The sequence below is a fragment of the Panulirus ornatus genome, chromosome 3, assembly GCF_036320965.1.
Source record: "Panulirus ornatus isolate Po-2019 chromosome 3, ASM3632096v1, whole genome shotgun sequence".
Taxonomy (NCBI): domain Eukaryota; kingdom Metazoa; phylum Arthropoda; class Malacostraca; order Decapoda; family Palinuridae; genus Panulirus; species Panulirus ornatus.
In genome coordinates, this window is record NC_092226.1 from 37,650,840 (window position 1) to 37,663,896 (window position 13,057).

Below are 13,057 nucleotides of genomic sequence, written 5' to 3' on the forward strand. Positions count from 1 at the left end.
CTCTTTCTTTTATACATCTCCCAGTCATTTGCACTATTTACCTGCAGAAATTGTTGAAATACCTCTCTCTTCTCTTTCACTAATAATATTACTTCTTCATTCCACCACTAACTATCTTTTCTAATCTTCCCACTTCCCATGCTTCTCATGCCACAAGCATTTTTTGCAAAAGCCATCACCATTTCCCTAAATACATCCCATTCCTCCCCCATTCCCCTTACGTCCTTTGCTCTCGCCTTTTTCCATTCTGCATTCAGTCTCTCCTGGTACTTTCTCACACAAGTCTCCTTCCCAAGCTCACTTACTCTCACCACTCTCTTCACCCCAATATTCTCTCTTCTTTTCTGAAAACCTCTACAAATCTTCACCTTTGCCTCTACAAGATAATAATCAGACATCTCTCAACTTGCACCTCTCAACACATTAATATCCAAAAGTCTTTCTTTCACACACCTATCAATTAATACGTAATCCAACAATGCTCTCTGGCTATCTCTCCCACCTACATACATATACTTATGTATATCGCTCTTTTTAAACCAGGTATTCCTAATCACCAGTCCTTTTTCAGCACATAAATCTACAAGCCCTTCACCATTTCCATTTACAGCACTGAACACCCCATGTACACCAATCATTCCCTCAACCGCCACATTACTCACCCGGTCTTGTGCATCAAAACCACTAACACACTCACTTGGCTACTCCCAAAACACTTGCCTCTCATTATCTTTCTTCTCATGCCTAGGTGCATAGGCACCAATAATCACCCATCTCTCTCCATCCACTTTCAGTTTCACCGATATCAGTCTAGAGTTTACTTTCTTAAACTATCGCATATTCCCACCACTCCTGTTTCTGGAGTAGTGCTACTCCTTCCCTTGCTCTTGTCCTCTCACCAACCCCTGACTTTACTCCCAAAACACTCCCAAACCACTTTCCCCTTTACCCGTGAGCTTCGTTTCACTCAGCCAAAACATTCAGGTTCCTTTCCTCAAACACACTACATATCACTCCTTTTTTCTCATCTTGGTTACATCCACACATGTTTAGACAACCCCAATCTGGGCTTTCGAGGAGGATGAGCACTATCTGTGTGACTCCTTCTTCTGTTTCCCCTTTTAGAAAGTTAAAACACAAGGATGGGAGGGTTTCTAGCCCCCCCTGTTCCTGTCCCCTTTAGTTGCCTTCTACGGCACGCGGGGAATGTGCTGGAAGTATTCTTTCTCTCCTATCCCTGTATATGTATACATATACTTAAAATAAAAAACTCATGTCTATAAAGATAAATTGACAATATGCATAAGTCTGACTTATGAGAATTCATACATGAATAATTACAACTTACTTGTTTTAAGAATACCATCAATGAAATCTTCACGAGGAACAGCTCCATCGTTATCAGAGTCCATCTTACGGAAAAGGTCAGTTACTCGCGACTTCTTGTGATTCATGAACTTCATAAACTAAGGATAAAGTATAATTTGTTAATTCTATGTTTAGTAACTCAGAACATGTTTCTTAATGTATTCATTTTACAAAAATAAAGACAAGTACAAGAAATTGAAAATTTCATATTTCTTCAATAAAGTGTAAAATCTAGAGATGCCTTATATGATTATCTCCTTATCTTACCCTCTTTCGCCACTCTTCCCAGGAGAAGTTCTTAAGTTTCTCAAGCTCATGGAGGTAGCTGAGCTTATCATGGAGACGACGCATACGTTCCCATGCCATGAAGCCAACGTGCTGCCATTTTTCCCATAACACACGAGCTTGGGGATTCTTTATCTGAGGTTCCTCTCGTACACTGGCTTTACTGTTGATTAGAAAGCAAAGAAAAAACTAAGTATCTAGAATTTTTTGGGCATACTCCTTTTTCTTCTGAAAAATGCAGTGGATGCCTCCATGCCTGACAATCCAAGTAAATGAAGGTTATGTCCACCAGAATTATATTTCGTACATTAAAAACTTATCAATCGTCTCATGCCATTTTTCCAGAGGCAGCAGATGCAACAAGCATTTGGCACACTATAAAACATTCCCGTATCATGTATAAATAATAATAATCAGACTAAAAAAAGAAAAAGCTGCCGGTTAGTCAGAAAACACCAGTCTGGCTTAGAGCTGAAAGAGAAGAGAATTAACTGAGAATTCTGCATACTGCATATACTAGAGGTGCACTAATACTTAAAGTAATTGTGGAAGCTAGGAGCAGCTATTATGTGACTGGCTATTGCTGCTGACAAAAGATAACATTCCTCTACAAGTAAGCAACAGATTATCACAGACTGTAAGAAAATGTCTATAAAGGTTTGTCTTCTCTGACTATGATCTACACTATAAGAAAACCTATGGTTCATATGGTTAATCATCCATTTAACTCTGACGCTGCAATAGTTTATCAAGATATTTAACATCATTTTACAAAGAGTATAAGCTATGTACAAGTACAAGTATAGCATATTTTCATTACAGCAGTATGAACTGGAAAATTTACATCCATTAGGATTGTTAGCAGACAACTTCTATTACTACATGTGTTAAGAGAATTTTAGTACTGAATAAGTTCTAACACTACATTTTGGATTATGAGGTGGGTAGTTTTGTAAGGTCTGTTATGGTAAGTAGCTTAGTTAGGCATAAGGCATTAGCTCAATTATTAGCTAGTGTTCCAGCAGTGGTTAACATCAAAGAAATCAAAAAGGTTTGGCAGCTGTCTTGTCGCTGCTAACCTGCTCTTCCTCCCTCCTGCTGCAGCAGCACCAGCAGTGGCAGGCGTTGGTGTGGACGTGGCAAAGCGCATGTGCGTAAGAGGCCAGTCTCTTTCATGATCAGCTCCAGGGGAGGACTCTCGAGGTGGTGTAGTTCTAATGGTAATGCTTGTATTTAGGGTTTACTAAATTGTTGAAGTGTAAAACAATTATCCAATTTTTTCTTCACTGAATTTGTACAAAATTTGGAATATTCAAGATAAAGCACATCTAACCTGTCCTCAAGAGTACTGTCTTAGGCAAAAACGTGTATGTAAATGTTATATATGTTTGCAGTTTATCAATATCAATATTATAAACATCATGACATATACAAGTATGATCTCTGTGGGTAAATGTGTACCTTGCTCCATACATCCATGGTCGAGGATATTCACGAGTGGGGGTGATCTCACGTGCTGGTGATGTGCGGCTAAAGAAAGCAAATCATCATTTTGAATCTACATAGCATGATCCATGTAATTATGTTTGGTATATCTAAAATTTAAGTACTGTTCAATTCTTTGCCTCATGCAATATAAGAAAAAAATCAACATACCTACTGCTGCACTGTTAGACGTTATATATCTATGTGCTTGTATACATGGAAAATTAACAATTACTGTTCTAAGCATTGTATACATCATGGAAACAAAGTTTTTATGAATCCAACTGATGCAACTCTTGAAATTCACTTAAGTATTAGCTCTGACTCCCAGCATATATACATATCAATACAGTGTATTACTGAACATCAAAGTTGAAGTGGGAGCAATAAAAATTCTGACAAAAATGGTTTTCAAATACAGGTAAAAGGACTACAAAGTTTCCAGGATATGGATCCCTTGCCAACAGACTTTAGCGCATACCTAACATAAATGTTAACAATGGTTTAACCAAAAAAAAACTATCATATACAAAATCACAGGCTAAGCCTAAATGACACCGTACTTCAAAGAAAAATATGCATATATATGCACAACCTGAATATTTTGTATCCTAGACATAAAATGGGGCATAAAAAGGGCAGTTCACCATTCATCAAAAGCCAACACTGACTACTAAACAATCAAGCTAATTCTAATTACTGTTCCTAATGCTATTCAATAGTTCATAAATCTAGCCACCATACCCTTCCTTCCATCTCTAATGACTTGTACCTTTCACTTTCAAACTACCTAGGTCATTCTCCCCAAATCTGTCCAAAACACTGCATCATCATCATCATCAAAAGAACCCAATTCACTACATATCTTTCTCTACATATCTTACAAGTATCTTCCCATAAAAATTCAAAATCCTTTACTGTTATCTACCAATCATATCATCACCTGAAATTAGTGCTCATGTATGTTAATGCTTCTATAACTGCCAATCTTTCAGTATACATAAACGTCTATTTTTCTTCTCCATTACAATCTGAAAAGCATCAGTTTCTTTCCTATTCAGAAATCTTTGTATACCTCAGCCTCTATGTTCAACCACATCTAATGATAAGAATCTTACTTGCTATGACAAACATTTTCATTCTATCATGTTACATATACTCCCACTGAATCACCCCTTCACTGTTGTGCTAATATCATCACTTTATCACAGAATGGAGATAAACGTTATTTTCCCAAAGGAAAACCTTATCCTCGATTTCTCTAATAAGTGTAATGTGAACCTATGTCTTTTAAATCATTCATTACAATAATATCATAGTGATGAAGATACAAGCTTTCTGATTAGTAATGATGAACACTAGGCCTATTCAAGACATTATCATTACATAAAGCACTTGTTACCACCAATATTTATCAATGCTAAGTCAAAGTTAATCCTTTAAATATCAAGACCATTAAAATGCCTTAAAACATTTATCAAGTACTCCAACTTGTTTCAGGAAAGGAGTAACAAAAAATAAGGATGGCATAATAAGTAATGAATCACAAAGCCCGTTATGTATCTAAACTGTTAATATTTGACAACAAAAGAAGAGGCACTTGCACTGCCAAATGTATTGTTACAAGTTATGTATAAAGTATGAAAAAAATAATTAACATGCTGCAGTTTGTCTTTACGAATTATACATGCAACATATTTCAACTTTTTATCATTTAACTAATTTATACAAATAAATATATGAGTGGTGGGGTGCAAATGGGAGGTGATAACAAGTAGTGGTGATGTGAGAAGGAGATGGAGTGATTATTTTGAAGGTTTGTTGAATGTGTTTGATGATAGAGTGGCAGATATAGGGTGTTTTGGTCGAGGTGGTGTGCAAAGTGAGAGGGTTAGGGAAAATGATTTGGTAAACAGAGATGAGGTAGTAAAAGCCTTTGCGGAAGATGAAAGCCGGCAAGGCAGCAGGTTTGGATGGTATTGCAGTGGAATTTATTAAAAAAGGGGGTGACTGTATTATTGACTGGTTGGTAAGTTTATTTAAGGTATGTATGACTCATGGTGAGGTGCCTGAGGATTGGCGGAATGCGTGCATAGTGCCATCGTACAAAGGCAAAGGGGATAAGAGTGAGTGCTCAAATTACAAAGGTATAAGTTTGTTGAGTATTCCTGGTAAATTATATGGGAGGGTATTGATTGAGAGGGTGAAGGCATGTACAGAGCATCAGATTGGGGAAGAGCAGTGTGGTTTCAGAAGTGGTAGAGGATGTGTGGATCAGGTGTTTGCTCTGAAGAATGTATGTGAGAAATACTTAGAAAAGCAAATGGATTTGTATGTAGCATTTATGGATCTGGAGAGGGCATATGATAGAGTTGATAGAGATACTCTGTGGAAGGTATTAAGAATATATGGTGTGGGAGGCATGTTGTTAGAAGTAGTGAAAAGTTTTTATCGAGGATGTAAGGCATGTGTACGTGTAGGAAGAGAGGAAAGTGATTGGTTCTCAGTGAATGTAGGTTTGCGGCAGGGGTGTGTGATGTCTCCATGGTTGTTTAATTTGTTTATGGATGGGGTTGTTAGGGAGGTAAATGCAAGAGTTTTGGAAAGAGGGGCAAGTATGAAGTCTGTTGGGGATGAGAGAGCTTGGGAAGTAAGTCAGTTGTTGTTCACTGATGATACAGCGCTGGTTGCTGATTCATGTGAGAAACTGCAGAAGCTGGTGACTGAGTTTGGTAAAGTGTGTGAAAGAAGAAAGTTAAGAGTAAATGTGAATAAGAGCAAGGTTATTAGGTACAGTAGAGTTGAGGGTCAAGTCAATTGGGAGGTAAGTTTGAATGGAGAAAAACTGGAGGAAGTAAAGTGTTTTAGATATCTGGGAGTGGATCTGGCAGCGGATGGAACCATGGAAGCGGAAGTGGATCATAGGGTGGGGGAGGGGGCGAAAATCCTGGGAGCCTTGAAGAATGTGTGGAAGTCGAGAACATTGTCTCGGAAAGCAAAAATGGGTATGTTTGAAGGAATAGTGGTTCCAACAATGTTGTATGGTTGTGAGGCGTGGGCTATGGATAGAGTTGTGCGCAGGAGGATGGATGTGCTGGAAATGAGATGTTTGAGGACAATGTGTGGTGTGAGGTGGTTTGATCGAGTAAGTAACGTAAGGGTAAGAGAGATGTGTGGAAATAAAAAGAGCATGGTTGAGAGAGCAGAAGAGGGTGTTTTGAAATGGTTTGGGCACATGGAGAGAATGAGTGAGGAAAGATTGACCAAGAGGATATGTGTCGGAGGTGGAGGGAACGAGGAGAAGTGGGAGACCAAATTGGAGGTGGAAAGATGGAGTGAAAAAGCTTTTGTGTGATCGGGGCCTGAACATGCAGGAGGGTGAAAGGAGGGCAAGGAATAGAGTGAATTGGATCGATGTGGTATACCGGGGTTGACGTGCTGTCAGTGGATTGAATCAGGGCATGTGAAGCGTCTGGGGTAAACCATGGAAAGCTGTGTAGGTATGTATATTTGCGTGTGTGGACGTATGTATATACATGTGTATGGGGGGGGGGGCCATTTCTTTCGTCTGTTTCCTTGCGCTACCTCGCAAACGCGGGAGACAGCGACAAAGCAAAAAAAAGAAAAAAAACTATTCCTAATCAATGTGCAGATCTTATTCAATTATGTGCCTCCAAATCTAACCAGCTGGTTACCTCCAAGGAGGCAACATCTCTATCACATGAATGTCAAGAGTTACTGTGCTAACAAAAATGGGTCCCTTTAAAGACAGGCAGATGCAAGGGTGATGACATATTGTCCTACATACATTCTTGTAGTGGGTCATAAGCCTAAACCTTTTGATGCTGCAACATATTTGTATGGACCATGGTGTCAGTATTCAAGACATACTTGTAGACTTTCCCCACACTGCTTTATGGTTATGTAAAGATGCCTTCCATCATAAACAACTCTAACACTGGGGGAAATCCTAAAGTGTCTCTTTAAGCCCTGCAAACATACTTTACAGCTGACAGTGTTGGTACAAATGACAAGCCTGTATGGATTTCCTTTTCCCTCCTGATCTAAATTGGAAGGCAGGCTTTAAGGCATGCAGAAATTCTTAAGTCAAATATAAAAGTCTAAATGTAAGGATTAAAGAAAATCAGTTTAATCTACCTGAACTTTTTTGTTTCTAGTTTTCTTGAAATTTCTGATCAACTGATGCAAGTATATTTTCTTTTCTTCTTTTGATCTTTCACTTTACCTACATCCATGGGATCCTAACTAGATTTCCTAGTTCAGCACTGAGAGGGTTGATTATTTAAAAGAAACAATGCAAGTAAAACGTTTTGTTGTTTACATGTCCCTGACATGCAACTCATAAAACTACTACTTTCAGCCAAGAAATTTAGATATCTCTTCTATGGACCAAGGATCATGAAGTGAAACCAATGTACAATATACAACAAAAATTTTTTAGGGCATTCAGGTATACTGCCCAGACACAAACACCAACAGAGATATGAAGATATTCAATAAAGAAGAGACATCACATATGATCTCATGGAACTTAAGTGCATTGAGTCTTTCTGCTATGTTCTATCATACTTGAAAAAATTCAGTAATGTAACACAGGCTATGTTGATTTTCTGCATATTAGCTTCTGTACAAAGAAATTGTGAGTAAACTTTATAGATTACTTACAGATCCATTACATTTTAACCTCAATAATCTATGAGGAAACAAAAGTTTAAAATCATATAATTCTTGAATAAGGATGCTGGCATAAAAATACAAGTAAAAAATGAGTCCAATAGTTTTATGTCAGTGGCCAAGGACTATCTTACTCTCCAGCAACTTTCAAACTATTCTAAAAATTGCACACTAGTAACTTCTCAGACTTTAAGCATTTTCTTTCCAAGTTCACCCAGCATCAATTTTTGTGTTAGATTTCAGAGATGAAAGCTTAGACATTCTGGAGCAAATATGTTTAAACTTTATTTCCAAAGAAGTTAAAGAAAAGCCAAGGTATATCAGTGAATCAATATTGAGTAACGGTGAGGTAGTGTGGAAAAATTTAAGAGTGGATTAAATGAGACTGCCACATGGGTGTAAGGCACTGTTGGGGGAAATTTAAGAGACATGGCACAAGAGAATAAGGAAAGTTGGAGTAAGATGAAATTTCTAGAAAAAAAAGTTGTTTCAATAGATATGCTAAAATTTATGGAAGATGGTGGAAAAGAAAAAGGTAACTTTAGGGAAGCAGAATCTACCAGAAAAGAAGGATGTCTAAATATAAACGTGAAGAAGGTAATGCATATGAATGAAAAAATAAAGTTATATATATAAAGACATTGAACATTTAGAAGGAAAATAACGTGCTATTTCAGATGGTAAATAAGTGCATAGGGAAGACTATGTAAATAGAAAGGTACACTAAACAAGTCTGGGCAAAGTACTAAAATGAAATTGTGGAAGAGCTGGAGAGCATTTTTTTAAAAAAAGATTGACAATAATGAAAGACATGGGCATTGGTACAATACAATTATAGGTCTGGGGAACATGCATTAGGTATGGGGAGAAGAAAACATTATAGAAGAGGTGACAAGAGCAGTAATGTAACTAGAAACTTCCTAATAAACCCCCTTCTGATTGTGGACTAATTTCCATGCTGTTTATGCTATATGGCGACACAATGGGATTCCCTTGACAACCCCTCCAGTCAGTTTCATAAGGATAATATCACTTTTCACATAAAACATGTTCTAAGTAAATATCTCATTACACTCTTATTGAAATGATACAGCTGTAATGATGTTTATGCTACAGTCTCTGATTCTGACAAAGATCTACTCATAAGACTTTACTGTATATAATAATTAAATATCTATTTGATTTATTAGTTAATGATAAAACAAAAGACATGATCCCCTCGATATGAATAGGTTCTCTGTACATGAATTCACTGATAAATATATTTTCTGCCATCAAACGTCGAATATATGCAAGATGTGGTTCATACTTGAAACGAACTAATGATCACAAATACTTTGCACAGTGTGCAGTTCTCATACAGCACATCATAAAGAGTTGAGGAAAGTATGGTTTTCTGTCTGCAATTTCATGTGGCGCTTAATATGTGAGGTTGCTCTCTAGTCTATGGTCAATCAAGAGGAGCACAGAAAAAGTAGGCTTCAATAGCTGAAGCTCAAATTCTGCCAAGAGTGAAGAATTCACCAAGAGAAAAAAATTAAGAAATTATGGCTATGTAGGTAGATGATCAAGACCAAAACTCACAGTGATGATGAGCTCAAGCAAGTATTGCCAAAATCTACCAAGTGTACCTGAATTAGAATGATATAATCTTGTACGAAAGTCCTAAATTAAGTGAAGACACAAAAAAATCAATGTTCTCAAATATCACTTACAGCAATTTTGAATTAAATAAATAAATCACAGACTATAGACTGCTGAACTTTAACATGCATTCCTAGGTTACGTTAGGGAAAAAGAGAGCGCAATTATAAAAAAGAAACAAAACTAATGATGAACAAGGCACCATGCCTAAAATACTAGCACCAGAGTTTGCTACACTGGAACAAGTACATGAGGAGTATGGCCAAAGGCCATGACCTCACATGCAGTCAGGTTAAATGCCACACTCTATGAACATTGGTCAGGTCAATCAGGTGTAGAGCTTATTCCATAATTATGGGAGAATCAAGTGAAGATAAATATGCTGGCCTCTACAATTAAATCCACTGTTCTAGTGATGCAAAGCATTGTCAAATTCGCCCAGAAATAATCAGCAAAAAGATATCATACTAGTCGGTCTCCCGCTTTAGCGAGGTAGCACAAGGAAACAGACGAAAGAATGGTCCAACCCACCCACATACACATGTATATACATAAATGTCCATACATGCACATACACATACCTATAGATTTCAATGTATACATACATATGCAATGTTGAGTTTCATTTTCCCTGTGGACTCATAGGAATGTACTTGATCACACGCAAAATTGTGATATTTTCCAAATTCTTTTTCTTTTCTTTCAGACTATTCGCCATTTCGCGCATTAGCGAGGTAGTGTTAAGAACAGAGGACTGGGCCTTTGAGGGAATATCCTTACTTGGCCCCCTTCTCTGTTCCTTCTTTTGGAAAATAATAAAAAAAAAAAAAAAAATGAGAGGGGACACACTGTCTCTAGCTGTCATGTATAATGCACAGAAACCACAGTTCCCTTTCCACATCCAGGCCCCAGAAAACTTTCCATGGTTTACCCCAGATGCTTCACATGCCATGGTTCAATCAATTGACAGCATGTCAACCCCAGTATACCACATCGTCCCAATTCACTCTATTCCTTGCCCGCCTCTCACCCTCCTGCATGTTCCAGCTCCAATCGCTTAAAATCTTCTTCACTCCAACCTTCCAACTCTAATTTGGTCTCCCACTTCTCCTTGTTCCCTCTATCTCTGACACATATATCCTCTTTGTCAATCTTTTCTCATTCATTCTCTCCATGTGACCAATCCATTTGAATACACCCTCTTCTGCTCTCTCAACCACACTCTTTTTATTACCACACATCTCTCTTACCCTTTCATTACTTACTCGATCAAAACACCTTACACCACATATTGTCCTTAAACATTTAATTTCCAACACATCCACCCTCCTCTGCACAACTCTATCTATAGCCTATGCCTCACAACCATATAACATTGTTGGAACCACTATTCCTTCAAACATATTCATTTTTACCCTCTGAGATAACGTTCTCGCCTTCCACACATTCTTCAATGCTCCCAGAACCTTAGACCCCTTCCCACCCTGTGACTCACTTCCACTTCCATGGTTCCATCCACTGCTAAATCCACTCCCAGACATCTTCCTCCAGCTTTTCTCCATTCAAACTTACCTCCCAACTGACTTGTCCCTCAACCCTACTGTACCTAATAACCTTGCTCTTACTCACATTTACTCTAAGCTTTCTTCTTTCACACACTTTACCAAACTCAGTCACCAACTTTAGTAGTTTTTCACCTGAATCAGCCACCAGTGCTGTATCATCTGCAAACAACATCTGACTCACTTCCCAAGCCCTCTCATCAACAACAGACTGCATACTTGCCCCTCTCCAAAACTCTTGCATTCACTTCCTTAACAACCCCGTTCCATAAACAAATTAAACAACCATGAAGACATCACGCACCCCTGCCGCAAACCGATGTTCATTTGGAACCAATCACTTTCCTCTCTTCCTACTCATACACATGCCTTACATACTTGATAAAAACTTTTCACTGCTTCTAGGAATTTACCTTCCACACCATATACTCTTAATACCTTCCAAAGAGCATCTCTATCAACTCTATCATATGGCTTCTCCAGATCCATAAATGCTACATACAAATCTGTTTTTCTAAGTACTTCTCACATACATTCTTCAAAGCAAACACCTGATCCACATATCCTCTACCACTTCTGAAACCACACTGCTCTTCCCCAATCTGAGCTCTGTATGTGCCTTTACCCTCTCGATCAATACCCTCCCACATAATTTACCAGGAATACTCAACAAACTTATACCTCTGTAATTTGAGCACTCACCTTTATCCCTTTGCCCTTGTACAATGGCACTATGCATGCATTCCGCCAATCCTCAGGCACTTCACCATGAACCATACACACACTGAATACCCTTACCCACCAGTCAACAACACAGTCACCCCTTTTTTTGATAAGTTCCACTGCAATACCATCCAAACCCGACGCCTTGCCAGCTTTCATCTTCCGCAAAGTTTTCACTACCTCTTCTCTGTTTACCAAACCATTCTCCCCGACCCTCTCACTTTGCACACCACCTCGATCAAAACACCCTATATCTGCCACTCTATCATCAAACACATTCAATAAACCTTCAAAATACTCACTCCATCTCCTTCTCACTTCACCACTACTTGTTATTACCTCCCCATTGGCCCCCTTCACCGATGTTCCCATTTGTGCTCTTGTCTTACGCACTTTATTTATCTCTTTCCAAAACATCTTTTACTCTCCCTAAAGTTTAATGAGACTCTCTCACCCCAACTCTCATTTGCCCTCTTTTTCACCTCAAGCACCTTTCTCTTGACCTCCTGCCTCTTTGATATATAGGTACAATACAAAATATTTTTTTTTTTTTTTTCTTTTTTATACTTTGTCGCTGTCTCCCGCGTTTGCGAGGTAGCGCAAGGAAACAGACGAAAGAAATGGCCCAACCCCCCCCCCCCATACACATGTACATACACACGTCCACACACGCAAATATACATACCTACACAGCTTTCCATGGTTTACCCCAGACGCTTCACATGCCCTGATTCAATCCACTGACAGCACGTCAACCCCTGTATACCACATGGCTCCAATTCACTCTAGTCCTTGCCCTCCTTTCACCCTCCTGCATGTTCAGGCCCCGATCACACAAAATCTTTTTCACTCCATCTTTCCACCTCCAATTTGGTCTCCCTCTTCTCCTCGCTCCCTCCACCTCCGACACATATATCCTCTTGGTCAATCTTTCCTCACTCATTCTCTCCATGTGCCCAAACCATTTCAAAACACCCTCTTCTGCTCTCTCAACCACGCTCTTTTTATTTCCACACATCTCTCTCACCCTTACGTTACTTACTCGATCAAACCACCTCACACCACACATTGTCCTCAAACATCTCATTTCCAGCACATCCATCCTCCTGCGCACATCTCTATCCATAGCCCACGCCTCGCAACCATACAACATTGTTGGAACCACTATTCCTTCAAACATACCCATTTTTGCTTTCCGAGATAATTAAGATGGCCAGTAAAATGAGAACGTGCTCCTCAAACCAACCTTATACTTTCTAAGCCTTATATTCAGTATGCCAGCAGGACCATTTGCT

The 13,057-nt window shown here is 38.7% G+C and overlaps 1 protein-coding gene across 50 annotated transcripts in view; it reads right to left on the reverse strand.

Annotated features, from left to right (window-relative positions):
- The window catches only part of shot (dystonin-like protein short stop), a 249,766-nt gene that overhangs the window by 95,775 nt on the left and 140,934 nt on the right, over nucleotides 1-13,057 (reverse strand). For 41 of the 50 annotated variants that reach the window (XM_071687017.1, XM_071687007.1, XM_071687161.1 and 38 more), the window contains 4 exons: nucleotides 3,115-3,183; nucleotides 2,733-2,867; nucleotides 1,636-1,816; nucleotides 1,349-1,466 (listed from right to left, as the gene is read on the reverse strand). In XM_071687017.1, the coding sequence (XP_071543118.1) occupies nucleotides 1,349-1,466; nucleotides 1,636-1,816; nucleotides 2,733-2,867; nucleotides 3,115-3,183 (503 nt within the window). The remainder of the gene's footprint in view (nucleotides 1-1,348; nucleotides 1,467-1,635; nucleotides 1,817-2,732; nucleotides 2,868-3,114; nucleotides 3,184-13,057) is intronic. The other 9 variants (XM_071687267.1, XM_071687257.1, XM_071687187.1 and 6 more) reach the window with 2 other exon arrangements.